Below are 26,956 nucleotides of genomic sequence, written 5' to 3'. Positions count from 1 at the left end.
AAGATGCATGGTGTGACTACAGTGACTACAATCTTTTTAAATTTGTTGAGACTTGATTTGTGGCCTAATACGTGATCCATTCCGGAGGATGTTCCATGTGCACTTCAGAATGTGTATCCTGTTGTTTTAGGATAGAATGTTCTGAGTATATCTGTTAGCTCCATCTGGTCCAATGTATCATTCAAAGCCACTATTTCCTTGTTGATTTTCTGTTTGGATGATCTATCCATTGATGTAGGTGGGGTGTTAAAGTTCCCTACTATTATTGTATTACTGTTGATTACTTCCTTTATGTTTGTTACTAGCTACTTTATTATGTATTTGGATGCTCCCATGTTGGGCTCATAAATATTTATAGTTGTTGTATCTTCCTGTTGGATTGTTCTTTTTATGATTATATAGTGTTCTTTGTCTTTTGTTATAATTTTACTCTGTTTTAAAGTCCATTTTGTCTGATGTTAAGTATTGCTACCCTGACTTTCTTGTCACTTCCATTTGCTTGATAAATGCTTTTCCATCCCTTCACTCTTAATGTGTATGTGTCTTTAGATCTGAAATGACTCTCTTGTAGGCACCATAGGTCTTGCTTTTTAATACATTTATACATTTTTATACATTCCATCACCCTTTGTCCTTTGATTGGCACATTTAATCTACATATGTTCAAAGTAATTGTTGACATGTATGTCCTTATACCATTTTGTTACATCTTTTGTGGTTGTTTTTGTAGTTCTTCTCAATTCTTTTCTTGAAGAAGTGGTTCTTAATCTTTGGGTTATGGACACTTTTGAGATGCCTGATGGGAAGCTATAGAATTTTTTCCCAGAAAGATACATAAACATGTTACCAGTTTGTATTCAGTGTCAGGGGTTCTTAGGTGCCTTGAAGCCCATCCTTGGGTTCCCAGTTAAGAACCTGTAATTTAGTAAAAGATATTTAGCTTTATATACCTCTGTAATCTTTACGATCATCCCTTTTGACAGTTTATAGATAATTGACAATGCTGAGTTAACAGAAAATAATAGATTTTGTACCTCACACTTAATAAATGTACAGTATTTCTTTGAATTGAAAAAAACACACAGTTTGCACTTAACATTTTTATCCCAGTATCTGGAAAACTCAGTCTTCATTCTGCAGGGGTACTGGTTTGTGAGGTGTTACTCTGCATTTGCATAAAATAAGCTACATTTAGCATTTTAATCATTGATGTCCTGGAGCCTTTTTGTCCTAGTGAGATTATGAGCATCTCTTTCCAATTTTGTGTTCAGAGATTACAAATTGGTAGCCATGGTGGGAGTGTTTACAATCTTGAAATACCACCAATCAAGGCTTGCTCTCCCTATTTCCCCCAAGCTGATTTTTAAACATTTACCAGCGTGCAGCTGATTTTAATTACTCATTCAGCAAACTTTTTTTTTGAGTGCCTGTTGTGTTCGAGTCACTGTCCTGGTGTCAGAGATACAGCAGGGAATAAAGAGCATTTACACAAGTGAACATCATTTTCTAAATCTTAAATTTTGTAATGAAAATGGGGAAGACTTGGGAGATCCTTTTAATCAAATCATATGGGAAATATGGAGTCAAAGCAAATGGATTTCCTTACTGTAGAATTTTCAGACTCTTAATGTACTGTTGTGCATTGTTAATCTCTAGGAAGACAACATATTATTATTTTCAGTACAAGGAACTCTTTTTTCCAGAATATATTTAGTATCTTTCAGAAATACTATTTTGCTGCCCAGTTGTTAGGAATTGGTAAAGGAAGGGCATTTACTCAGAGTGTAGGTCAGAATATGGGTGGGACTTCTGAAGATAGACCTTCCCACCATCTGTTTTATAGGTGGTTTATTTGTAGGTTGTGGGTTGAATTATTTTATTTATGGTGTCCTGATCCATTCTATTATAACTTCATTTCCAGTAATTAAAAGAAAAAGCCTTTGATGTAATGAGAAAGCATTGTTATTATTTAAACCCTTTTTCTTTTTGCTCTGCAGTTCCTAATTTGGGTACTCCTAATGGTATGTGCATATGAACTTCTGCCACCACCTACTCCCTATTGCTAGATTTCTCCTCAGCAATAGGCAGCTCTTGTAATGGGAGTCTCTGAAACCCCGTCATCTGCCTCATTAGGCTGTAATGTTTCTCAAAGTGTGATTGATGGACTGTTGCATCACAGTTGCTTGGGTAGTTCTTAAAACCGTAAGTTCCTGAGTCTCACCTCAGACCTATTGATTCAGAGTTTGTTATTTGTGGAGCCCAAGAATTTGTGACTTAGAGCACATTTATAGGTGATTTTAATTGTTTAATTTCCATATTGAATTATTTAAATTCCATTTTTGGTAGGAATATGTATTATTTCATACTGTTGTAGGGCTATTGGCATTTTGGCCAGGACTGTCACTATGTGGCACTTCATAGGCACACCAGGACACTTAAAATCCTTGACTCCTCCTACCTACCAGATACCCTTATCATCCCCAGTTATTAGCACAAGCAGAATGCCTCCACACAGTCACAGATACCTCCTTTCTACCACCAATGGGCTAGTATTTTAGAAGTTACTCTTAATTTAATTCATATATCTAATCTATGATTTCACATTACTCCCTAACTCTGCACACTTCCTAAACAATGCAAGTTCCTTAGAGCCTGGAGCCCAGTGCAGAGTGCAAGGGGTGCTTAAAGTCCCAACCCTGGTATCATGACCTGGGCTGAGACCAAGAGTCTCGAATGCTTAACCACCGACTGAGCCACCCAGGTGCCACCCCTTGGAGCGCTTTAATGTCCATCACACTTTTCCATTTACATGCCATTTTTTTCAGTATTTGAGTTCTCACTTTTAAAAAAATTTCATAAATTAGATATTTTTTTTTTTAAATAATTCTCCTTTTTATTTATTTATGATAGTCACAGAGAGAGAGAGAGAGGCAGAGACACAGGCAGAGGGAGAAGCAGGCTCCATGCACCAGGAGCCCGATGTGGGATTCGATCCCGGGTCTCCAGGATCGCGCCCTGGGCCAAAGGCAGGCGCCAAACCACTGCTCCACCCAGGGATCCCCATAAATTAGATATTATTGTTACTGCTCTCTACAGTCATCAGTGTTTGTTTTGATCAACTCAAGGTTGCCAAATTATTTTTGCTCCTTTTTGCATTTAGACTTTCATTCTGAGTCTTTTTCTTTTTAATCTTGAACTATATCTTTAGAAGGATATATATATATATATATATACATTTTTTTTTAAGATTTTATTTATTTATGCATGAGACACACACACACACAGAGGCAGAGACACAGGCAGAGGGAGAAGCAGGCTCCATGCAGGGAGCCCAATGTGGGACTCCATCCTGGCGTGGATCACGCCCTGGGCCAAAGGCAGGCGCTAAACTGCTGAGCCACCCAGGGATTCCCCCTAGAAAGATATTCCAAACTTTTTGGTAGTTAAATTGTTTTGGTTTTCAAAATATGTGGGGTTTTTTGTTGTTGTTATTGTTTGTCCTATTTTTTTTTTTTTTTTTTAGATTTTATTTATTCATGAGAGCCAGAGAGAGAGAGAGAGGCAGAGACACAGGCAGAGGGAGAAGCAGGCTCCATGCAGGGAGCCCGATGTGGGACTCAACCCTGGGTCTCCAAGGGTCGCTGAAGGCAGCGCTAAACCGCTGAGCCACTGGGCTGCCCCTTGTCCTATTTTTTGTATGATGTTTTTACTTAGGAATGCAATTCTGAAGTGACTTAATTACTTTTAGTGCAGTATTATTTTGACCTTTATTATTTCTCTGAGAAGTATAATTGTTCCTTTGTAAGTAATCTAACTCCTCTGTCTGGTTTTATTTTTATTTTTAAAAATATTCATTCATGAGACACAGAGAGAGGCAGAGACATAGGCAGAGGGAGTAGCAGGCTCCTTGCAGGGAGCCAGATGCAGGCAGGACTCCAGGAGCACGCCCTGAGGCGAAGGCAGCCGCTCAACCATGAGCCACCCAGGTGCCCCTCTCTCTGGTTTTAAAGGCCTCTCTTTGCCTTTGGCGTTTTGCAGTTTCATATGATGTATCTGGATGGTACTTATTTTTTTATTTATTTAAATGATTTATGTATTTATTTTAATTTCTTTTTCATTTATTTTTCTTCTTGAGACTTTTTTATTTATTCTTCTTGAGACTTTTGGTGTCTCCTGAATACAAGGTCTTCTGTTCATTCTGGAAAAATTTCAGCCAGTGTCCCTTGAGATATTGTTGTTTCTCCAATTTTTTTTTCCTATTTCCTAATGAAGTTGTAATTTGATATGTTAATCTCTTTTATGAGATAAGATGATCTTAAGATGTCTCATCTCTTTCATATCTTCTTTTTTTCTTTACTGATTCAGATCTGTCATTTGGTTTACTAATTCTTTCTCTGTATCTACTCCAACTAGATTTTTAATTTCAAGGAATGAATATATACACATCTATATATATCCCCCGAAATTCTATTAAGTTATTTTTTTCCTGTCTCCCAAGTCACTTTTGTTTGTCTCTTGTTTCTGGCCTATACACTTCATACTTACTTTTATTTCTGTAAACGTTTAAAGCATACCTAATTGTAATCTTATATATTATGATCTGTTAATTCCAAAATTTGAACATCTTGCAGATTTAAATTTTTTTTTTATAGCTTTTGCTGCTGTGGTGGTTTGTTTCTTTTTGTTTTAATCCCATATTTGGCTAATAGTAATATTTAGGAATCTCCTTGGATCACATAGGGTTGAAGGGTCTGTTTGGCTTCACACAGAGAATTTGCTTCTCTCCCTGACAGATGCCTTTCAGAACCCCCAACCCAGAAACAGCTTAAATTCATTTATTGGCTTGAATCTCCTGGTCCTTGAAAGAAGTATATATTTATACTTAACTGAGAATAGGCTTGCAATAATTTTCAGTGGATCCCATTCCAGTGAAGGCCTGATTCATAGAGTTTTTTTATTTGCTGCCCTTGTTAGTGGACACACATTCTCTCCCACCCAGGTCTACACATTCACTGAGGAGTGTGGCCTTTCAAGGACATTGCCAGTTCTATGCAGTGGTCTTAATTCCACCTTTCATTCCATCTAATAAAAGTCAAAATTCAAATCTCTAGATTGTAACTTTAAGCTAAGATCATGGCTTTAGCTCTTGCTTACCACTCTGATTTTATTAAATAAATACACTCAACAGGTATATTTGATTAATTACTGTTTTGTCTTTGTTTTTGCTGCCTATGGATTTCTTGTGAGTCCAGCAATGCATTTAAAAGAATATTTGCTGTATCTTATCTGCCATATCTAGGTATTTGTAATAGAGGGATTCTCATATCTCATCTAACATATTTCCAAAAGTAAAGGCTCGGGTAATTTGTATATACACTAGAGTTGGAGCACCACTGGGTTAGAGATACTGCTTGCTGTTGTTTCTAAAGTGGGAAGTTGGAATTTAGTTATTTGAACCTTTGCGTTTTCCCAAATTCAATGCCACTGTTATCAGTTAAATTGACATTTGTAGTCTGCCATTTAAAAGTGTTAATGATAGAGAACAAGCCCATTTTGAATCCTAGATTAAACTTTAAAGTCTAATTTATTGATATGTTTGTCCTTTATCATTTACAGATTATTTTCCATTATATTCAGTCATTAGCTAAGTGCATTAAAAAAAAAAGTTAGTATGATAGTCTCCATCTGTTTTTCTTCCTTTTTGAAATGAGCATCATATGGGGCACCTGGGTGGCTCAGTCAGTTAAGAGACTTCCGCTTAGGTCTCAGCATCCTAGGATGGAGTCCTGCATCAGGCTCTGCACTCAGTGGAGAGTCTGTTTCTCCCTCTCTCTACTTCTACCCTTCCCTCCACTCCTGCTCTCTCTCTCTCAAATAAATACAATCTTTTAAAGAAAAAAGAATACATCATATAGCCCTAGAAATATAGACCTTTAATCATTTGGTTTCAGGAAACAAAGAGCCATTTGAGGTAATTCAAGAAAAAAGAGGCTGTTGTAAAGATACATGTGAAATGGAAATGGAATGTTACGAAGAACTCAAGGCAAGTTTGGAGATCTGTTCCTTTCTCATGATCTCTTATAATTTGTTCTGTGCATTCATTCTGTTCTCTGCTCTTTATTAACTGTCTCCTTATTGATCTTTTCTACTACTTCAAATCTTCGCTTTGCCAAAGGTCTTACTTGCTAAGACACTAGCACAATTTTATGGCATAGTTTTCACATCGAGTTACGTTGTATGGTGGTACTGTTTCTCAGTATTTCCAAGTTCAAAATTTTTAAAGCTGTGATGTCTAATACAGTGGTCACTAGCTACACAAGACTGTTAAAATAATGTGTTGGATCTGTATGTGTTAACCGTAAAACATTGATGAAAGATACTGGAGAAAACCTAGAGGTTAGTGTTCATGGATAGGAAGACTCTACATAGTAAAGATGTCAGTTCTCCCCAAATTGATATTGACTTAATGCAATTCCAAACAGAATCCCAGCAGTATTTTAAAAAAATAAATATAGACAAGTTGATTCTAAAATTTATAGGGAAAGGTTAAAGACCTAGAATGGAATACCTAAAGCACTTCGAAAAAGAAAAAGTTGGAGGAATTATAGTAATTTATTTTTAAGACTTCCTGTAAAGCTACAGTAATCAAGACTGTGTAACATTATTAGTAAGAGATAGATATAAGATCAGTGGATCCATATAGCATCCACAAACCCACACAGGTATAGCCAGCTGATTTTGACAGAGGTGAAAGGCAATTCAATGCAGGAAGGATAGTCTTTTCAACAAATAGTATTAGAACAGTTGGACATATTCATGCAAAAACAAATAACGAAATTCTCAACCTAAGTCCCCCACCTTAAAAATTAAATAAAAATATATCATGAATCTAAATGTAAAACTTGTTTTTTAAGAAGAAAGAAAAATCTTTGATTTGGGATTAAGTAGAAAGGTTTTGGACTTGACACCAAAGCATAATCCATAAAAGAAAAGTTGATAAATTGGACTTTAAGTATAAATTTTTGCTCTATGTATTAGTTTGCTAGGACTGCCATAACAAAATACCAGACTGGGCGTCTTAAACAATTGAAATTTTATTTTCTCACAGTTCTGGAAACTAGAAGTTCAAGATCAAGGTGTTGCTAGAGTTGGTTTCTCCTGAAGTTCTCTCCATGGATTGCAGGTGGCTGCCTCCTATTGTGTTCTCACATGGCCTTTTCTCTGTGTGTGCACATCTGTGGATTCCTTTCTTTTCTTATAATAATACTAGCCCTACTGGATTAGAGGCCCCCTGTCCCCCCCTCCCCCACCATATGACTCCATTTAACCTTAATTACTTCTTTAGCCTGTCTCCAAATACAGTTACATTCTAAGGTACTCTGTGTGTGTGTGTGTGGGGGGCGGTTATATGAATTTTATGAATGAGTGCACACAATTCAGTCCATAACACTCTGGGAATGACACTATTAATTAAATGAAAAGACAAGCTATAGAGTGTGAAAAAATGTATTTGCAAATTACATACCTGATAACTTGTATCTGGAATATGTAAAGAACTCTCAAAATTCAACAATAAGAAAGTAAACATCCCAATTAAAACGTAGAAAAAAGACTAGAACACACTTTGCCAAAGGATAGCAAATGAGTATCTGAATAGATGTTCAACATCATTAGCCATTAAGGAATTGCAAACTAAAACCACCACAAGATACTCTTACACACTTGTTAGAATGACAAAATTGAAAGTACAGTACCAATTACTGGCAAGGATATAGAACAACTGGGACTGTCATACATTGCTGCTGGAAATGAACAGTGGGACAGCTACTATACAAAGAGTTTGGTAGTTTTTGTTGTTTTTACAAAGTAAAACACATACCCACCATAAAACTGAGTTTCACTTCTGGGTATTTTTGTAACCTGTGCTTGTGTGTTCATAGCAGCTTGATTCATATTTGGCAAAAACTAAAAGCAGCTAGTATATGCTTCCACTGGTAGTGGATAAACAGTGATTCATACAATAGAATACTACTCAACAATGAGAAGGAACAAAACTAAAGGTAAATGCAGCCACTTGGTGAAAGAAGACATCTCTAAAAGTTACATAATGAATGATTTAATTTATATGAAATTCTTGAAAAGACAAAATTATAGCGGCAAATATCCAGTCGGTGGTTGCCAGGAGTTAGGTGAGGCAAGCATGTAACTCCCAAGGGAGTTTTTGCAGTAATGGAACTTTTCTGCTTCTGACTGGTGATGGTGGTTACACAAATCTATACCTGTGTTAAAACTACTAGAACTATATTTTTTAAAGTTGATTTTTTTTCAGTTATAAGCTAAATAAATCCTGAGGATGTAATTAATGTACAGCATGGTGACTACAATTATAACAATACTATATTGTATATTTGAAAGATGCAGAGAGAATGGATTTTATTTTTTGGGGTGGGGTGGGGAATGGATCTTAAAAGTTCTCATCACAAGGAAAAAATTTTTAAGTATGTGTAGTCATAGATGTTAACTAAACTTATTGTGGTAATTGTTTTGTAGTACGTACATCTATCAAGTTATTTTGTACACCTAAAACATAAATTTTAAATATAGTTATATCTCAAAAAAATTAAAATTCCCCAATTTAAATATTTTATTGCATTCATAAATAAAATTCAATTCTTCAGTTCTAGCTTTCAGTTGATTGACAACTACATGTGGCATGGGGCCACTCTATTGTACAATCCAGATACAAAACATTTCCATCAGTGCAGAAAGTTCTATTGGACAGTGCTGTTTTAGAGTGGGGGAGTCCACCAATTTTTCCTCCAAAGAGCCAAATAGTATGTACTTCAGATACTTCATATGGTCTCCATCTCAACTATTCAGCTCTACCATTGTATTGTGAAACCAGCCATAGACAATACTTTTTTTTCTAATTTTAAAGATTTTATTTATTTATTCATGAGAGACAGAGAGAAAGGGGTGGGGGGGCAGAGACACAGGCAGAGGGAGAAGCAGGGCCCATGCAGGGACCCTGACGTGGGACTCGATCCCCGATCTCCGGGATCACACCCCGGGCTGAAGGCGGCGCTAAACCGCCGAGCCACCCGGGCTGCCCGCCATAGACAATACTTAAATAAACATGGCTGTGTTCCAGTAAAATTTTACTTATAAAAACAGATCAATTTCTGACAAATGGATGGTTACTGGAGTAGAGATGTGGGAGGCGGGTGGGTGAAGTAGATGAAGGGAATTAGGAGTATACTTAATCATGATAAGCACTGAATGGTGTATAGAATTGTTGAATCACTATATTGTACACTTGAAACTAATGTAACTATATGTATGTTAACTATACTGAAATTTTTTTTTTTTAATGGTCATGTTTTTTTACCTCTATTTTAGAGAATCTGGCCTATATCTTTTCTTCATGTCAGCTCAGGGTTTACTGGTGGAGTGACTTTATACTTTATCATCCAAATTAAATAAAAACTTAATTTTGAGAATGAAAGTGGGCATTATTGAGAATTCTGCTAGGACAGTAGGCATAAACTAGGAGTGTCCCTAAGCAAACCAGGGACGGAGGTTACTCTATCAGTCTTCCTGTACATTTAGTTGCCCTTGTGGTAGACTCACACCCAGTTCAAGTAGCTGGAAAAGCAGTCAAAACTATTACTTCAGCAGGGGCTGTGGGTTAGCCATTTACCTCTGAAAGGGATTATTTATATGGGAGGTACTCTGAGGCTTGGCTCGCCATATGCACTCAAAATAGCCTGTGTTTTTTGTCCCTGTGCCTTTGCTCATGCTTTTCTTTCTCTGCCCTCTTTCCCATCACTCTTCTGTGTGTTTGTTGCAATCCAGCCCATTTTGCAAACCTCTGCTTAAATGGTAATCTCTTTCATAAAGCCATCCCTATAACACTGTTTTTAGACTTAGAAGTTGGTATTTATATTTTATAAAATTCAGATGGCACAGTGTCTCACACCAAGTCCCCAAACCTGGCAGAACTTCAGAAGTAAATCAGTAGCTTTAAATACAGATTAATGGTTCCTGTCTTAAATCTGTTGATTAAAAATTAGTGATGGTATTTTTTTGTTACTGGTTTGTTTTTAAATTCCTAATATTCTTTTTTTTTTCCCCTAATATGATTCTTATGTAACTAGCCAGCTGGTTTAATATTTGGAATCTGTTAGACTTACATTATTTGATATAAACATTGACTTTTAGAATTAGAAGGAACATTAGAAAAAGTCTTTTTTCACTTGTTTTTAAACTGGGGGAAGGAGTTTGGAAGAAGACAGAAAGGAAATTACTTGCTCAGATCCCATTGCTAGTTACTGGCAGGACCAGGACTAAACTTCATATATCTTCACTCCCATTTCTGAACCTTTCTTCATATTAATATTGGACAGACTCTTCTAAGGAATAAGCTTTGAGTACCTGGGGGTGCTTGGTACATAGTCAATAGATTATTTTATTGGTAATGACTGTCTAGCTACTTAATCATACGGTAGTACACTTTTTGCCTCTTAATGATTGTTTCTTGATTATATTGTTTACTCACACTCAAGGATTCTTTTCTAATAGTTGGGGATAACATAGTAGTCAGCATGAAATCATCTCAGAAAAATCCTTTCTCAAATTAGTTCTAATATGAATGGCTTTTAAAAGTCTGACTGAACCGAACTGACTTCTGGGACAGCTTTGAATCATAATAGTTTGTAAGAACCCCTCCAAACAGACTAATTCCAGATCTGCAGGACTTTCCTGACAGGCCTACTCCCATTTGGGAGTGTGTGTGTGTGTGTGTGTGTGTGTGTGTGGATGTGGATGCCTAAGCCAGAGAGGCAATAGGGAAAAGGGCTCCTGGGAAGTGATAATAACCTAAGCTGTGCTTTAAAGAATTATGTGGCAGTTAGGCCCAGGAGGAAGGAGTTGGGGCAAGTGAACACTTAGAAGAAAATGTAGGGAAAAAAAAAAAATCTTTGTGACCTTGGATTAGGCATTGGTTTCTAAGCTATGATACCAAAAGCAAAGCAACAAAAAATAGACAAATCGTATTTGATTAAAATTTAAAACTTTTGTGCTTCAAAGAATGCCATCAAGAAAATGAAGACAATCCACAGGATAGGATTAAATATTTGCAAATCATGTAACTGATAAGAGACTTATATCAGGATCTATAAGTAATTCTTCTAAGTCAACAGTTAAAAGACAACACAGAAATGGGCAGAGGTGAATATGACATTTTTCCAAAGAAAATATTTAAATGACCAATAAGCATATGAAAAAACATTCAACATCATTAGTCATTAGTGAAGTGCAAGTCAGACTATGATGAGATACTACTTCACACCCACTAGGACAGCTAAAATAAAAACCATAACAACAGACATTGGCAAAGATGCAGAGAAATTGGAATCTTCATATATTGCTGGTCATCATATAAAATGGTGCAACCACTTTGGAGAAAAATTTAACAGTTCTTCAAAGAGCCAAACAGAGTTACCATGTGACTCATCACTTCTACTCTTAGGTCTGTCTGTACCCAAGAGAAATGAAAGCAAAAATGTGACACTGAGGGTGCCTGGGTGGCTCAGTCAGTTAAGCATCTCCCTTTGGCTCAGGTCGTGATCCCAGGATGCTGGATCAAGCCCTATGTGGCTCTCTGCTTGGCGGGGAGCCTGCTTCTCCCTCTTCCCACCCCCTATTCATGCTCTCTTTCTCTCTCTTAAATCTTTTTTAAAAAGTGTGTTCTAATGTTCATTAGAGGCATTATTCATAATAGCTGAAAAGTGGAAACAACCTAAATATCCTTCAGCTGATAAATAGATAAACAAAATGTGATATTTCCATACAGTTGAGGATTATTCAATAACAAAAGGAGTGAAGTACAGACTGGTACATTGCTGCAGCATGGATGAATCTGAAAATGTTCTGCTCAGTGAAGGAAGCCCATCACAAAGGCCCACATTTTATATGATCTGCTTATATGAAATATCCAGAATAGTCAAATCGATAGAGGTAGAAAGTAGACTAGTAGCTCTCAGAGACTAGGAGGGGGAGGATCAGGGAGTGACTGCTAACTGACGAGTCTGGGGTTTCTTTTTGGGGTGATGAAATGTTCCAAAGTTAGACAGTAGTTATGGCTATGTAACTGAATATACTAAAACCACTGAATTGTGTGTGCTGAACGGGAAAATTTTATGGGATGTGAATTATATCTCAATAAAAGCTGTTACAAAAAGTGCTATATTTAGTAAAAATTTAAATTCTCAGACAAGAAATAGGAATTTTGTCTTTAAAGCAGTTATGTATTCCTGAAGAGTTTTCAAGAATGACATGATCTGAATATCATTTTCAGAGCAAATAACAAATGATGGTCATAGCATTGAGGTCACAGAAGCCTTCTAGGTCTAGATGTTTAGAGTATTTATCCTCAGTTTTCTGTCCTGAGCAAGTCTGAGAATATTATGTTATTGATACTGAATTTCAAAAATATTTTATTCATTTTTAAAAGATTTTATTTATTCACGACAGAGAGAGAGAGAGAGAGGCAGAGGCAGAGACACAGGGAGAGGGAGAAGCAGGCTCCATGCAGGACCCCAACGTGGTACTTGATCCCAGGACTCCAGGATCACGCCCTGGGCAGAAGGCAGGTGCTCAACTGCTGAGCCACCCAGGCGTCCCCCAAATAAATAAATCTTAAAAATTTTTTTAAACTTTATACACGGTGGTATTTTACATTATTTACCTTGTTCTCATTTTCTTCCTAATAAATCAGTCTTGGTGATTGCTAAAAGAATAGTAGTTCCAGAGTATAGGAGATATACTATTAATTTTTATATTAATCTCAGTGAGTGATCTTGGCCATTGTAAATTTAGAGATGACAAAATATGATTTAACCAGAATACCAAGATTCTTGATGAATTATAATGCTTTAAAGACTTTTCTTTAGGGGCTCCTGGATGGCTCATTTAGTTAAACATCTGACTCTGATTTCAGCTCAGGTCGTGACCTCTCAGGGTAATGGAGCCTCATGGAAATTCTCTCTTCTTCTTCCTCTGCCTCTTCCCCTTCCCTGATCTCTCTCTGAATAAAAAGCAAAATCTTAAAAAGTGTATAAGACTTTTCATTAATAAACATCTGGATTTTGATGCAGAAAAGCTCAGAACTTGCTTGGGGTTTTTGTTATTCAACTTGCATGGGGTTTTTGTTATTTTTCTTCCCTTTGTGTGAGTTACCTTAATTCTGTCAAATAAGTTACATATTGGAAGATTTTCAGGAGGTAAAAAAGAGCAGTAATCCTTTGGCTGTTTTGGTTTTTTCATTCTAAAGAATCATAATTTTAAAAACTCTTTTGTTACCCTTAAGAAATTTCTGGACTGATTTACATTTTGAAAAATTATATTTGAGTCCAAGCGTATTGTAAATAACTGACTTTAGTCTGATAAGTGCTACTGATAAGTTGTTCACTGTCATAGTTTTTCTGATGAATATGTGCTGGTGTTAACTTAGTAAATCTATTTTTAGAAGAGTAATACATTGTGTACAGTAGCCATTTTGGACACTGTATAACTTGTGTTGTCAGTAGTGCCCTCTTGTGGTCAGTTATGGACTAAATTTCAGATATAAAAAAATCATCCTGGCTTTCTATGAGCTCATATAATCTCTGCTTTTATATAATGGAATCACCCATACTCTGAATTTATTTTCAATAAACAGAAGACAAAACCATGGCACGATTTTTTAAATGGAGAATTGAGTATTGGGTAGAGTAGCATCTTGTCTTATTTTATTTGGATAAGTACTAAAAAAGGTGGGTATTAGAGAACAGAGTATCTAGGAGCCTCACAGGAAAAGTTCATGAAGTGTGAGGAGAGGCAAGTAGTTGTGATAGTGTTTGAGGAGATTTATGAGTCTTATGTGATATACCTGAATATTTTACAGGCACACTATACCCCCTTCCTTTAGAAAATGCTCCTAGAACAATATTCTGGTTTTATTTCTATTTCATCATATGTGTGTATATATGTGTGTATGTATGTGTGCATGTACACATACACACACACACAATCTCATCCTAGGAAAGGGAATGCACACCTACCTGGCATTGTATTTGAAATGTCTATCTCATTTAACAGAAATCAGGTTTAGTTTGAAATAACTTCAAATCTGTTTTGTACTGCCAATAATAGTTGGCCATGATAAATGTTCGTTGGTTATGGGGATTTTTTTCAGGAGGAATGAATTTTCTCTGCCAATTGAATTTAAAATTTTTTCTTAATTATTATGGGGAAATCTTTAAAAATATGTATATATATTTAGGTAATCTCTGCATCCGATGTGGGGCTGGAACTTGATCCCAAGATTTAAGAGTCGCATGCCCTTCTGACTGAGCCAGGCAGGTACTTTGATATGATAGAGAACTTTTAATACCCTTGTTTCTTCTTTGAGTTAAAAGGTTAAATTTTATATCGCAGCAATGGCTGTGTCCCCATATCTGCCTTCCTAGATTCTTGTCTGACACTTTTAATGCTCCAGTATTCTTAGAAGGATTCCACTGTTAATGCTGTTGTCATTTCTTGTGGGTGATTCCATGATCTTCATCATTACATTCATAAGAGTTTTGTGGGGTGCCTGGCTGCCTCAGTCAGTGAAATGTGCAACTCTTGATCTTGGGTTTGTGAGTTCAAGCTCCACTTTGGCTGTAGAGATTACTTAAAAATAAAATCTTTAAAAAAAAAAGAGTTTTGCAACTAAGTAATTTTGCTCAGGAATGTATCTTTTTGTGATCAAGGAGTTGTGTATATTGATCTTCATTGGTTGTTATGAAATTAAGTTTCAGTTAGTTTAAGTATTATGTAACAGTTATAAGCAGTTTGAAATATTTTGAAAGTTATGATCCAATTGTAAAACATTTTAAGTTGACAAAGAATTGCTATTTTCATAGAAATTGAAAAGACCATTTCTGCTTATTTATACATAATTACAGTTGTAAATACCAGCAACCTAATATTATGGATTGATTTTTTTAAGACTTTATTTATCTTTTGTTTTAAAGATTTTATTTTTACTTTGAGAGAGAGTGCACCGAGGGAGAGTGAGCAGAGAGCCCGATGGAGCTTGATCCCAGGACCCTGAGCTCAAGGCAGATGCTTAACTGACTGAGCCACTCAAGCACCCCAGATATTATTTATCTATTAGAGAATTTATGCGCCTATGCACACAGAGGAGGGGGAAAGGAGAGGGAAAAAGACTCCCTGCTGAGCACGAAGCCTGATGAACCTAAGTCAGACACTTAACTCACTCCAAGCAGGTGCTCTTGGACTGGTTTTTAAAATAATTTTTATTTTTAATATGTGGCTTATAAAAATATATTTGATTTGTACTGAAACTGCACTTAATTGATTGTACCATTAGTTGTGTTCAAACATGCAGGAGGGGGCTGTTTTTGTAGTTACATTATCATTATGTACTTATATAACTATATTAGCTTTTCATATTCTAAGTTTTTTTGTTAAGATTTAAGATTTTACTTATTTATTGAGAGTGAGAGAACACAAGGAGAGGGAGAGAGAGAGAAGCAGACTCCCCACTGAGCAGGGAGCCTGAGGATAGATGATGATGGATCCCAGGTTGCTGGGATCAGGACCTGAGTGGAAGACAGACGCTTAACTGACTGTGCCACTCAGGCGCCCCATATTCTAAGATTTTTAAGTTTAAAAGTTTGGGCAGCCCCGGTGGCTTAGCGGTTTGGTGCCACCTTCAGCCCAGGGCGTGGTCCTGGAGACCTGGGATCAAGTCCCGCATCAGGCTCCCTGCATGGAGCCTGCTTCTCCCTCTGCCTGTGTCTCTGCCCCCCCCCCCCCCCGTCTCAAATGAATAAAATATTAAAAAAAAAATAAGTTTAAAAGTTTAAGGCTAGTTAATTAATTCAAAATTTTAACAGTTTTGAGAGGATGACAGTAGAGTATAATGCTTAAAAGCTCAGACTCTGAAGTCAGACTTCTTGGATTGGAATCTTACTACTGTCGCTTACTCACAGTATGGCCTCAGTAAATTCTTTAACTTCTCTGTGCTTCAGTTTCCTCATCTGCAACGTGGATGTATATTAGTACTTCCCTTATAAGATTGTTGTGGGGGCAGCCTGGGTGGCTCACCAGTTTAGCGCCGCCTTCAGTCCAGGATGTGATCCTGGAGACCTGGGATTGAGTCCCGCGTCAGGCTCCCTGCATGGAGCCTGCTTCTCCTTCTGCCTATGTCTATGCCTTCCTCTCTGTGTCGTTCATGAATAAATAAATAAAATCTAAAAAAAAAAAGGTTGTTGTGGGGGATAAATGAATTACTCAAACACTTAGAACAATGCTAACATACACAAGAAATCTTTGTGTCTGTTCATTTATTATCACCATAATTAAATTTACATTTGAATTAATGTTGATATTCATTGTGAAGAAACTATTTTGTAAATGTAAATACCTTTGGCAGTTCTTGCTTTAAAAATATTTCTAGGGGATCCCTGGGTGGCTCAGCCGTTTGGCGCCTGCCTTTGGCCCAGGGGGCGGTCCTGGAGTCCTGGGATCAGGTCTCACGTCAGACTCCCGGCATGGAGCCTGCTTCTCTCTCTGCCTCTCTCTCTATCATGAATAAATAAATAAATTAATTAATTAAAATATTTCTATATAACTGAAAATAAACAGTAAACTAAAATATTTCATAAAATTTTTTATGAAAGCTTTTTTTCACAGTTATCTTTTCTTCTCTTTTAGGCACGGAATGTAAACACTGGTGAATTGGCAGCAATTAAAGTAATAAAATTGGAACCAGGTAAATTGAAATTTGATGTTTCTTATTGCTGTAAGCCATTGGATGACTTTAAGGCTGATTTAAATGATGTTTGATCAGCATTCTCTGATTGTTCCTAACATCTTCTGGGAAAGAGAAGTGTGGTCTACTCTTTCCTCCTCTTTGAGACCTGTAGACAGCTGGTTCAATTCTTTCTTGAAAAATCACTCATAATTGGGGAAGGGAGGTGAACTTCTGGAGCGACCTTGTTTCTTCTGAACTTAGTTGAGCTAATCTGCCACCAGTCTGGAGTGATGTTTTTCCAGGTTAACCCTGTACTGCAGTGAGAGGTCAGTGTGATGCAGGGGAAAGCACTGAACTGAGACTGGGGTGCTGGGAGCCCAGTACTTTGTGCTCTTGCTCTGTGAACTTGGCCAGGTAACTTTTCTGAGCCTAAGTTTTCTCAGTCGCTCTAGCCCTCACATTTTATGGGTCCTTAATACTGCTATAGTAGTTACCTTCCAACGTGAGCGGCTTATTGTGGAGCCCCTAGAATGACTGTATTTTTTTTTCTGTTTCAACTGTATTTTCTCTCTGAAATCCCCCACCTCTTGCAGAAACTGTATTTTCTTTCTGAAATCCCCCACCTCTTGCAGAACTCCTGTCTTTCTGATCAATACAGTCTTGTTTATTCTCTCTTAAAAGTCCTTTCTCTCTTTTTCTCTTTGCCACTATAAGCAAGCAATTGTGCTAGTGTCTAGGCTGAGTTCCATAGTGATGGTAGTGCCTTTCTGATGGCTCCCTCCACTCCAAACTGATAATACAGGAATTTGGTAAAACAGGTTTTATCCTTGGTGTGAGTATAAACCCATTTGGTAGTTTTGTTTTGTTTTGAAAGTGTGCAGTTTTTTTCTGAAAAGTCTAGACAGTAAAATAATTTAGGCTCTGTGGACCACATGTGGTCTCTGTATACATATCTCCACCACCCCCCTTCTCCCTCTAAAAGGAAACACCATTCTTAACAAACCAGGCCACCTACAGCCATAGTTTGCACGCTTCTGATTTAGATCATCAATAAACTTTTTAGAAGTGCCATTAAGATGAAACTTCAGGATGTGTTGACAGACTGTGATCAGATCACACTCAAATATAATGAATAAAAAAATACTTTCTTAGTTACACATACTTACAAATTTTGTATACTTTAATTAACACTTTAACGTAGAAGACAAGTTTTTCTTTGAATCTCCTATGTTTTAGGGGATATTTGAAGTTGGTGAAGTCTGAGGTAAAAAAAAAAAAAGGAAGATTTGGCATTTGAAGCATAGTCTTCATTTGTAATCCTTAAGATATGGCTATGTTATTTGATGAAATCATCTCTGATTCGAAGTAGTTATACATATGTCATTCCTTCAGTCAGCTTAGTGCCTTCTCCTTCAGGTCTTCCTGTTCCTCGTCTGAGTAAGGGGACTCCTCTGCAGAAATAGCTTCCTTATAGCACTTACCACAGCTGTATTATCATCCTAGAATAGCCTTTCTTTGTTTCTAGGCTTTAATCTAGTTTGTGTCCATAGCACTAAACTTACTGTCTGGTTCATAGTACTCATTCAGTAACTCTTAATATTTTCTTTAAAAAATGAGGAATTTGAAAAATCTTATTGTTCATCAAGTCATTTGTTTTCTGACTGATGGGATGTTTGTATTGTTATGATGTTAATCTTGAACACTGTCATGCATATACTATTATTTTAAAAGTAGAAAATACAATTAAAAAAGAAAAATCGTATTCTACTGTTCAGAGATAACAATAGCATCATATATGTGCTATTAGATACCCTTAAATTTAGTTATTATTACATTCCCTGCTTAGATCTTCATAGAAACTACCTGAATCTTAGCATTTAATTTTGTTGCCTTAATTTGACATATCACTCATTGGTCAGCTTGAAGTATATGGCCTGGTGGTAAAGAGCACAGATCTAAACCCAGGCTACTTTGATTGTAGTCCTGGCTTGACCACATTGCGTAAGCTTTCTGGTTCTCTCTTTCCTGATCTCTAAAATGGAAATAATAATAGTAGCTTCCTCTTAAGGTTGTTGTAGGGATTAAATGAGCTGATATATCTAAAGCACTTAAAATAGTGCCTGGAACAAAGTACGAACTGTAGTAAGTAGCTATTATTACTACTAACAGTATTATAATTTTCAAAATATGACCAATTTTGTTTGATCTTTATACACTACCTTCCTTCCCTCACTTGTAATTTTGAATCAGATCCCAAATGTCATATCATTTTAGCCCTTAATCTTCCATCATATATGGCTAAAGGATAAGAACCCAAAGTATAACCAAAACAGGAACTCTTACAGGAACATAAAATGGTCCATCTACTTTGGAAAAATGTTTGGCATTATGGCAGTGTCTTACAAAGTTAAACATTAATTTGCCATAGTGACCCAGCAGTTCCACTCTTGTGCATCTGCGTGCATAGCTTTCACACACAAGTTCATAGTAGCATTATTCATAATAGTCTGAAGATGGAAACGACTGCCTATCAACTGGTAAATGAAAAGACAAAATATGTGCATACAATGGAATATTATTCAGCAATAAAAAGAAACAAATTGTTGATGTTTGCAATGACATAAATGAACTAAAAATGTGCTGTGTGAGAGGAGCCAGACTCGAGAGACTACATATTGTATGATTCTGTTTGTGTGAGATGTTCAGAAGAGGCAAATCTGAAGAGTCAGAAAGTGGACTAATGGACTGGTATGTGTGTGGGGTGGTGTGATTAACAGTTAATAGACATGAGGGATCTTATTGGGATTATATTCTAAAACTGGTTTACAGTGATGGTTGCACAAGTTGGTAAATTACTAAAAAAAAACCCTGTTGAATTGTATACTTGATATGGATGAATTACATGATTTTAAAATATGCATTAACAAAGTGATAAAAATATATGACCACAATGCCATTGCTATGTCTTAACAATATTAATAATAGCTTCCTCACCATAAAATAAGTTCCACATACTGCAGTTAGTTGATGTGTATCAAATTTCTTTTATATTCATAGGTTCCTTCTTTATCTCTTCTTTTTTAAAAATCTCTTCTTTTTCCTTGAAGTTTTTTTGTTGAAGAAACTTGTTTATTTGTTGTGTAGAATTATTCTCTCAGTTTGGGTTTTGCTCATTGCCTCCTTATGGTGTCATTTAATATGTTCTGTGAATTGGTAGTTAGCCTCATAGGATTGATAAGATTCAGATTTGATTTGGAATGTGGTGGAGGGAGATAGCTTCTTGATGGTATGTTCACATTTTTGTAACTTAGAATTCTCATGGCCAGTCTCAAACTTTTTGAAAACCAAAAATCAAATCTGAAATACTTCAGTGTAACATAATGAAGATTTTGCATCCAAAGTTTGTTATTTTCTATCATTTCTTTTTCTTTTCTTTCTTTCTCTTTCTCTTTCTTTTTCTTTCTCTTTCTCTTTTTCTTTCCTTCCTTCCTTCTCTTTCTTTTCTCTTTTTTCTTTCTTTCTTTTCTTTCTTTTCTTTCTTCCCTTTCCCTTTCTTCCTTTCTTTTCTCTACCTGATTTGAACCTGAAGCTAAATGAAAACTAATTCAGACATATGGACAAAATTCTTTATTTGAATGTGAATTTAGTTTGTGTACATCACTGGGACTTCCAGTCTTACTCATGTGGCTTTAATTTATTTTATTTTATTTTTAATGAGTTTGTTTCTTTTAAAAAAAAAAAGTTTATTTTATCTTAAGTAATCTCTACACCCAATGTGGGGCTCAAACTCATGACCTCAAGATCAAGAGTCGCATGCTCCACTGACTGAGCCAGCCAGGCACCTCCATGTAGCTTTAATTTATATTTGGTTTTCTCAGTAATCCTTTGATAACCAACAGACTATAACTTTTGAAAGTTTTTATTTGAATTCCAGTTAGTTAACATATAATAATAGTTTATAACATATGTAAACTTAAATTGCAAAGACTATGTTTGATTATTATAGTAAAAGTAACAAAAATACAATTAAACAAAAAGAGGAAACTAAACATCATGGTTCTACCACCTGTTATATGAACACGGTCCACTTTTGGTGTTTTCTCCTTTTTCATACAGGAGAATGTAATGTCTATATACAGACATTACATATGGCACACACGATTATATAGACAGCCAAGGGCTGGTTGGAGTTCAAAGATTGCCAAGGATATACTGCTGAGATCAGCTTAATATGCTTGCCTACCACTGAACCACGGAACAAGCATTGCAAAGGATAGATAAGGATGCATGTGAGTGGACACAGATCCCCAGGGTGTCTCCAGGTCCTCAGAGAGGTGGTCCAAACTGGTGATCAGTGCAGTGAGTAATTTGTCAGCCATAAAACCTGTTTTTTATGTAAAAGAAAAATACTTATGAGTTCAATTACTAGAGTTCTTATACTCTGTGGAACAAGGTAACTTTTTAGCCTTTTGTAGGCTGCCCATCCTAGTTTCTGGAGAAAATGGAGAGAAGCTTTTATTATTTGTGAGATAAAATCAAGACAATCTTAGGATAAATCAATTAGTTCTTCTTTTAAATTTTAATTTCAGCATATTATAATATACAGTGTTATATTAATTTCAGATGTACCATATAGTGATTCAGCAATTCTGTACATCACCCACTGCTTATCATAATAAGTATACTTTTAATCCCCTTAACCTCTTTCACCCATCCCCCATCCACCTCCACTCTGATAACCATCAGTTTGTTTTTTACAGGTAAGAGTCTTTTTCTTTTGGTTTGTCTTTGTTTTTCTTTGTTTCACATTGATCCTTTTTATATGTTTGATCTAGATCTTCATTTTATATATATATATATAGTCTTAAAATTAAATCTGTGTTGTCTATGTAAGTAGCATTGATAAGCTCTGAAATGCTGGCGGGGAAAACAACTATCATATTGGGTTTATTTTCTATTTTCTATGTCAGAGGAGGTACAGGGGAGAAATTGGCAGCATAATTCAAGTGGGCTAGAAATCTAGGAAATGATAATGTACAGAACTTGGTTTAACAGGAATTCACTTTATTAGTGTTTTTCCAGATGATGGAATTTTTTTCCTGAAATTCACATATCCACATAACAAAAACAATAATAGTGATAAAAGTCACAGCAGCCACTTTTTGAACATTTGCTTAGGGCTGCATGCCAAACTCTGTACTTACTCTTCATATGCATTGTTTCAGTCCTCACAGTAACACCTTGCAGTAGGTATGATATTATCATCCTCACCTCACAGATGTAGAATAGAGGCAGAGAAAGATGAAATAATTTACCTTAGGACTGTGTAACATTGGAGCAAACTCAAATCCAGGTTTATGTTTTTTCTAGAGCCTATGTTATTATGTGTATTGCCTTACAGATACTTCATGGAATGTTTAGAATAATTTCTGGTTCTCCAGCAATGCTCTTTGAAAGTTTGCCTCTCTACTATAAAACCCATGGTCATTTATTTTAAACTTTTAACTAAAATTTAAGTTTTTATATTTTTAAATTGTAGACTTTAGAGAAAAGTTAAGAGAATAGTACAAAGAATTTTAGTATTTCACCCAGATTTCTCAGTACTGAATTATTTTTACTTTATTCTTTCCTATATTAAAAGATACCATCTTCCCCTGAATACTTTATAGTGTGTATTTCCTTTAACAATGAAATGTTTTTGTCTTATATAAAAGTACAATTCTCAAAATCAGAAAATTAATGCTGTTACAATGCTATTATTTAACCCACAGACCTTACTCAGATTTTGTCAGTTGTCCCAGTAATATCCCTTGAAGTCAAAAGAAAATCCAAGATCATGTGTTGCATTCAGTTGCCAGGTCTCTTGAGTTTCTTTAATCTAAAAGAGTTCTTAAGCCTTTGTTTTGGATTCTAGGTGTAGTTATTGCTGCTGAAGGGTCCTTGTTACTAGGCTACTTTAAGAGATAGACATCCCATGCAGATGCACACATAAATACACATTTAGCCACACTTCTCCTACACCTCTACCCATCTGACTGTCTAAAACCAATGCTAGTCTAAGGCCACAGGGTTCATTCTCTCCTTTCCGTATTTGTAACTCTTTTTTCCAATAGGGAGGTGCTTAGTTTCCATTAGCTACAATATATTGGATATTTCTTTGCTTTTTCCTTGAACACAAAAGTAATTTCAGAATTGTTAATCCAGGCCTCTGTGAGAAATCAGCTAACTAGAGATCATTTTTTGTTTAGAGTTCTTTTTATCTTTAGAACATACACTGATCTAGTGTTTGGTTCTCCACCTCCCTTACCCTTTCAAAAGTGTTTATGTTACTCATTTCAAGTCTCCATGGTTTATTAGTTTCCTAGGTCAATTGTAACAAAATACCACAAACTAGGTGGCTTAAAGCAATAGAAATTTATTCTTTCACAGTTCTGGGAGGCTGGAAGTTGGAAATCAATGTGTCAGAGTTGGTTCTTTCTGAGAGCTTGAGAAAAAATATATTCCATGCTTCTACTCTAGTTTCTGGTGATGGCCTGCAATCTTTGGCGTTTCTTGGCCTGTAGAGGGCACCAGCCTTTGCCTTCATCATCAAACAGTGTGCTTCCTGTGTCCAAATTTCCCACTCATATAAGGACACCAGTAATAGAGATCACCTGACAGGATTCACCTTGACTTGATAACTGCAAAGACCCTATTTTTAAGTTGGGTCACATTCACAAATACTGGAGGTTGAGACTTCATCATATCTTTAGGGGGGACACAATTCAACCCATAACATATGGCCAGCTCATTTGTTTTGGTTGTATTCATTTGGGGGATGCCTCCCCCATCTTTGTTTTATTTTCTTTTAGAGTGTTTTTAAAGTATGTGAAACTTTAACATGATTCTGAAAGGCAGAGGTATACAAAAAAGTATACTTAGGGAAGCATTATACTTTTATCCTTTTTAGCCTGTTCTTTGGTGTCAGATTTTTTCTTTTTTTTTTTAAAGATTTTTAAAATTTATTCATGAGAGACAGAGGCAGAGAGACAGGCAGAGGGAGAAACAGGCTCCTCGCAGGGAGCCCAATGCAGGACTCAGTCCCAGACCGTGGGATCACACCCTTAGCCAAAGGCAGACACTCAACTGCTGAGCCACCCAGGCATCCCTCAGGTTTTCCTTTCCATGTTTTCTTGTGCTGTTTTTTGGTTTTGTGGTGGTGGTGGTGGTTTTTTACCCTTTCAAATGAGGAAATACATGAATATTTTCTTATTTTCTTTCATAAAAGGTAGCATACTATAATACCTCTGTGAATTTTGCTTTTTTCACTTAGCATATCTGGAAAATCATTCCACACTAGTTGCTAGAGATCTTTCTCATTCTGCATAGTACTCCATCATATATACGTACCATAGTTAGTTTTGTCACTGTCCCTATGTGTGAGCATTTAGGTTGGTTCCAGTATGTTTCATTTACAAATAACACTGTTTGTAAAATTTATGTCCTCTATATTGATAAAATGCTATAAAGAGGCACCTCAGAAACATGCTAAAATGAAAGAAGTGAGAAACAATAGGTCTCATGTTGTATGATTCCATTTATATGAAAATACACAGACTAAGTAAAACCATAGACAGAAAGAGGATTTGTGGCTGCTGGGGAAGAGTGAGGGAATAGGAAGTAACTACTTAAGGGTATAGGATCTCTTTCAAGGCTGATAAAAATGTTTTAGAATTAGATAGATGTGATGGGGGCACAGCATTGTGAATATACTAAATGCCACTGAATTCTACACTTTATTATATGGATTTTACCTCAAAAATCTGTATTATCCATATAATTAAAATAGCCACTTATTTTCTTTTCCTTATGGGTGTTGATACTTTGACATTTCAGCCCATGAAATGGACAGTGCATCTTCAAATGCTTCCTACAAAGAAGAAACCCTGAGGTTTATCCTTTTAATAACTGTGTGTAAAGTATATTTTATCTGCTCACATTCTTCTGGTTGCCTCATCAGAATTTAGAGTAATTTTCTTTACCTCTTCTCTCATTTGCAGAGCTTTTGGGTTATGTATTTTTTTTCTAACACTGGAGAGAGTTGCAGTCTAATGATGTTAGACATAAAGTATCTGTGTGGGGAAATGGGGATGTGGCCAGGGATGGGAGTGGGTCTTAAAGGGTGGAAGCCAGAAATAAATTAAGGCCAGATTGTATACCATGACACCTTCTATGCTATGCCAAAACGTCTGGAGCTGTGAGTCGTAGAATGTTATTAGGGAGAAGACTAATATTTATCCTCTGTTTTGAAGATAACTGGCAGTATTATGACAAATGTACTGAAATGTTAATACTGGAAATAGGGAGACCAGTTAAGAGTTATATGGAGAAGGGTATTAGGGTTCAGGTTAACTGCTATACAAAGAAACTCCAAAATAAAGTGACCTAAGGAAGATAGACATTTATTTCTGTCTCATATAACAGTTACGAGGTGAGCTCAGGTTGGTACTCAATACTATTCCATGAACTCATTCAGGGATGCCTGTTCTTTCATTTTATGATATCACCCAGTAGTGCACACATTCACCTACTGTTGTGAAGCTAGGTCATTGTGTGTCCATCTTTAGCTGGTCGAAATAGGCATTTTAAAGCAAGCAACTTCACTTTTTTTTTTTTTTTAAAGATTTTATTTATTCCTGAGAGAGACAGAGGGGGGTGGGGTGGGCAGAGACACAAGCAGAGGGAGAAGCAGGCTCCATGCAGGGAGCCTTATGTGGGACTTGTTCCCAGGACTCCAGGATCATGCCCTGGGCCAAAGGCAGGGATCCCCCTAAGCAACTTTTCTTTTAACGAATGAAATTGGAAGTCACCCACCAATTCTGCTCATTTTCTGTTGCTGACAACTTGCTTATGTGGTCACACAAATTAATAAGAGGCTGGGATGTGTGGTCTCTAGCCTGGCAGCTGTATGTCCAAGAAGGAAAGAATGGCTATTGGAAGCAAAAATAGCAGGCTACCCCCAAGAGGCACTCAAATGTGTTACCATGAGGATTTGCACCAAGGTGGTTTGGTTATAGCAGAGCTGGAATTGAGAGGTATTTAGGTGGTAGAATGAAATAAATAACATATTTCCAATTATTTGAGACATGTTGATTATGAAGTGTTTAGAGATTGTTAGTGTAGATATGTACAGTATCAATTTGATCTAGAGGTCTGGTGCGTGCTCAGAGAGAGAGAGAGCGAGCTGACCTAGCTCCAAGACCTAGGTAGAAGCATGGATTTGAAAGTCATTGTTTAGGTAGTAGTTGTAGTTGGAGAGTTTCAAAAAGAAAGAAGGGGTTGCTAGTATTAAATGCTGCTTCAGAAATGATAAGGAGTCTTGGATTTGGGTCTTAGAATGACATGGACCTTTGCAAGAGTAATTTCAGCAGAGTCCTGGGGTAAAAAATAGATTATAGTGGGTTGAGGAATGGATGGAAGGCATGAAGGAAACCAAGCTGAGACTACTCTTTGAAGAGCTTGGCTGTGAAAAGCAATAGGGGGACTGCTCTAACAGGGGAGAAAAAGGTTAAGGGAAAGTTTTTACATTGAAGTAAGTTTGAGCATGTGTGTAGGCTGAAAGGAAAGGAGTGGTGCTAGAGATAAGGTATGAAAGAATATAAATGATGAAACAAGGTTGAGAGAGAGCTTGGAAGAGATAAAATCAGGAGGTGCCTCTTTTGCAAAAGAAGAGAATACCTCTTATGGGATCACATCTTTGTAAAGGGCCAGGAGTAGACACAAATATAAATTAGCTTTAAGGTTGAGAAGAGGGTAGAAAAAGATCTCTACAATGGGGGCTCCATTTTCTTAGATGGAGGAAGCTTGGTCCTTACCTGCCTCTGTTCACTCTCAGCTAGGTAGGATACCTGAAGAATAATGGAAATTACTTTTTTATTGTTTTAGGAGCCACTGTAGGAAATAGAAGAAACTGACTAGTTGCCAGTGACAGGGCTGTTGTATGGTGTTATATGCCTAACTGAAGTTAGAAATAAATCATTTTTTATTGTTTTAATTAACATAGCTATGTTACTATTCAAGAACTATCATTAGAATATTATTTGAAAACATTGTATCATCAATTTTCAGCTATTAAAAGTTTCTCTCTTCTCTAGAAATTAGACTTAAGGA

At 36.4% G+C, this 26,956-nt stretch overlaps 1 protein-coding gene across 7 annotated transcripts in view; it reads left to right on the top strand.

Moving 5' to 3' along the window:
* The window catches only part of MAP4K3 (mitogen-activated protein kinase kinase kinase kinase 3), a 187,448-nt gene that overhangs the window by 51,654 nt on the left and 108,838 nt on the right, over positions 1-26,956 (top strand). For 5 of the 7 annotated variants that reach the window (XR_005372332.1, XM_038561331.1, XM_038561329.1 and 2 more), the window contains exon 2: positions 16,768-16,825. Coding sequence is in view for 3 of the 7 variants with exons in the window: in XM_038561331.1 (XP_038417259.1) it covers positions 16,768-16,825 (58 nt within the window). In the remaining 4 variants the exon portion in view is untranslated. Of the gene's footprint in view, positions 1-16,767; positions 16,826-20,923; positions 21,097-26,956 lie in introns of those variants that run through there. The other 2 variants (XM_038561333.1, XM_038561334.1) reach the window with 2 other exon arrangements.

Source organism: Canis lupus, chromosome 17 (assembly GCF_011100685.1).
Source record: "Canis lupus familiaris isolate Mischka breed German Shepherd chromosome 17, alternate assembly UU_Cfam_GSD_1.0, whole genome shotgun sequence".
Taxonomy (NCBI): Eukaryota; Metazoa; Chordata; class Mammalia; order Carnivora; family Canidae; genus Canis; species Canis lupus.
Note: the sequence above shows the minus strand (reverse complement) of the source record. Positions and strands in the feature narration are given on the sequence as shown.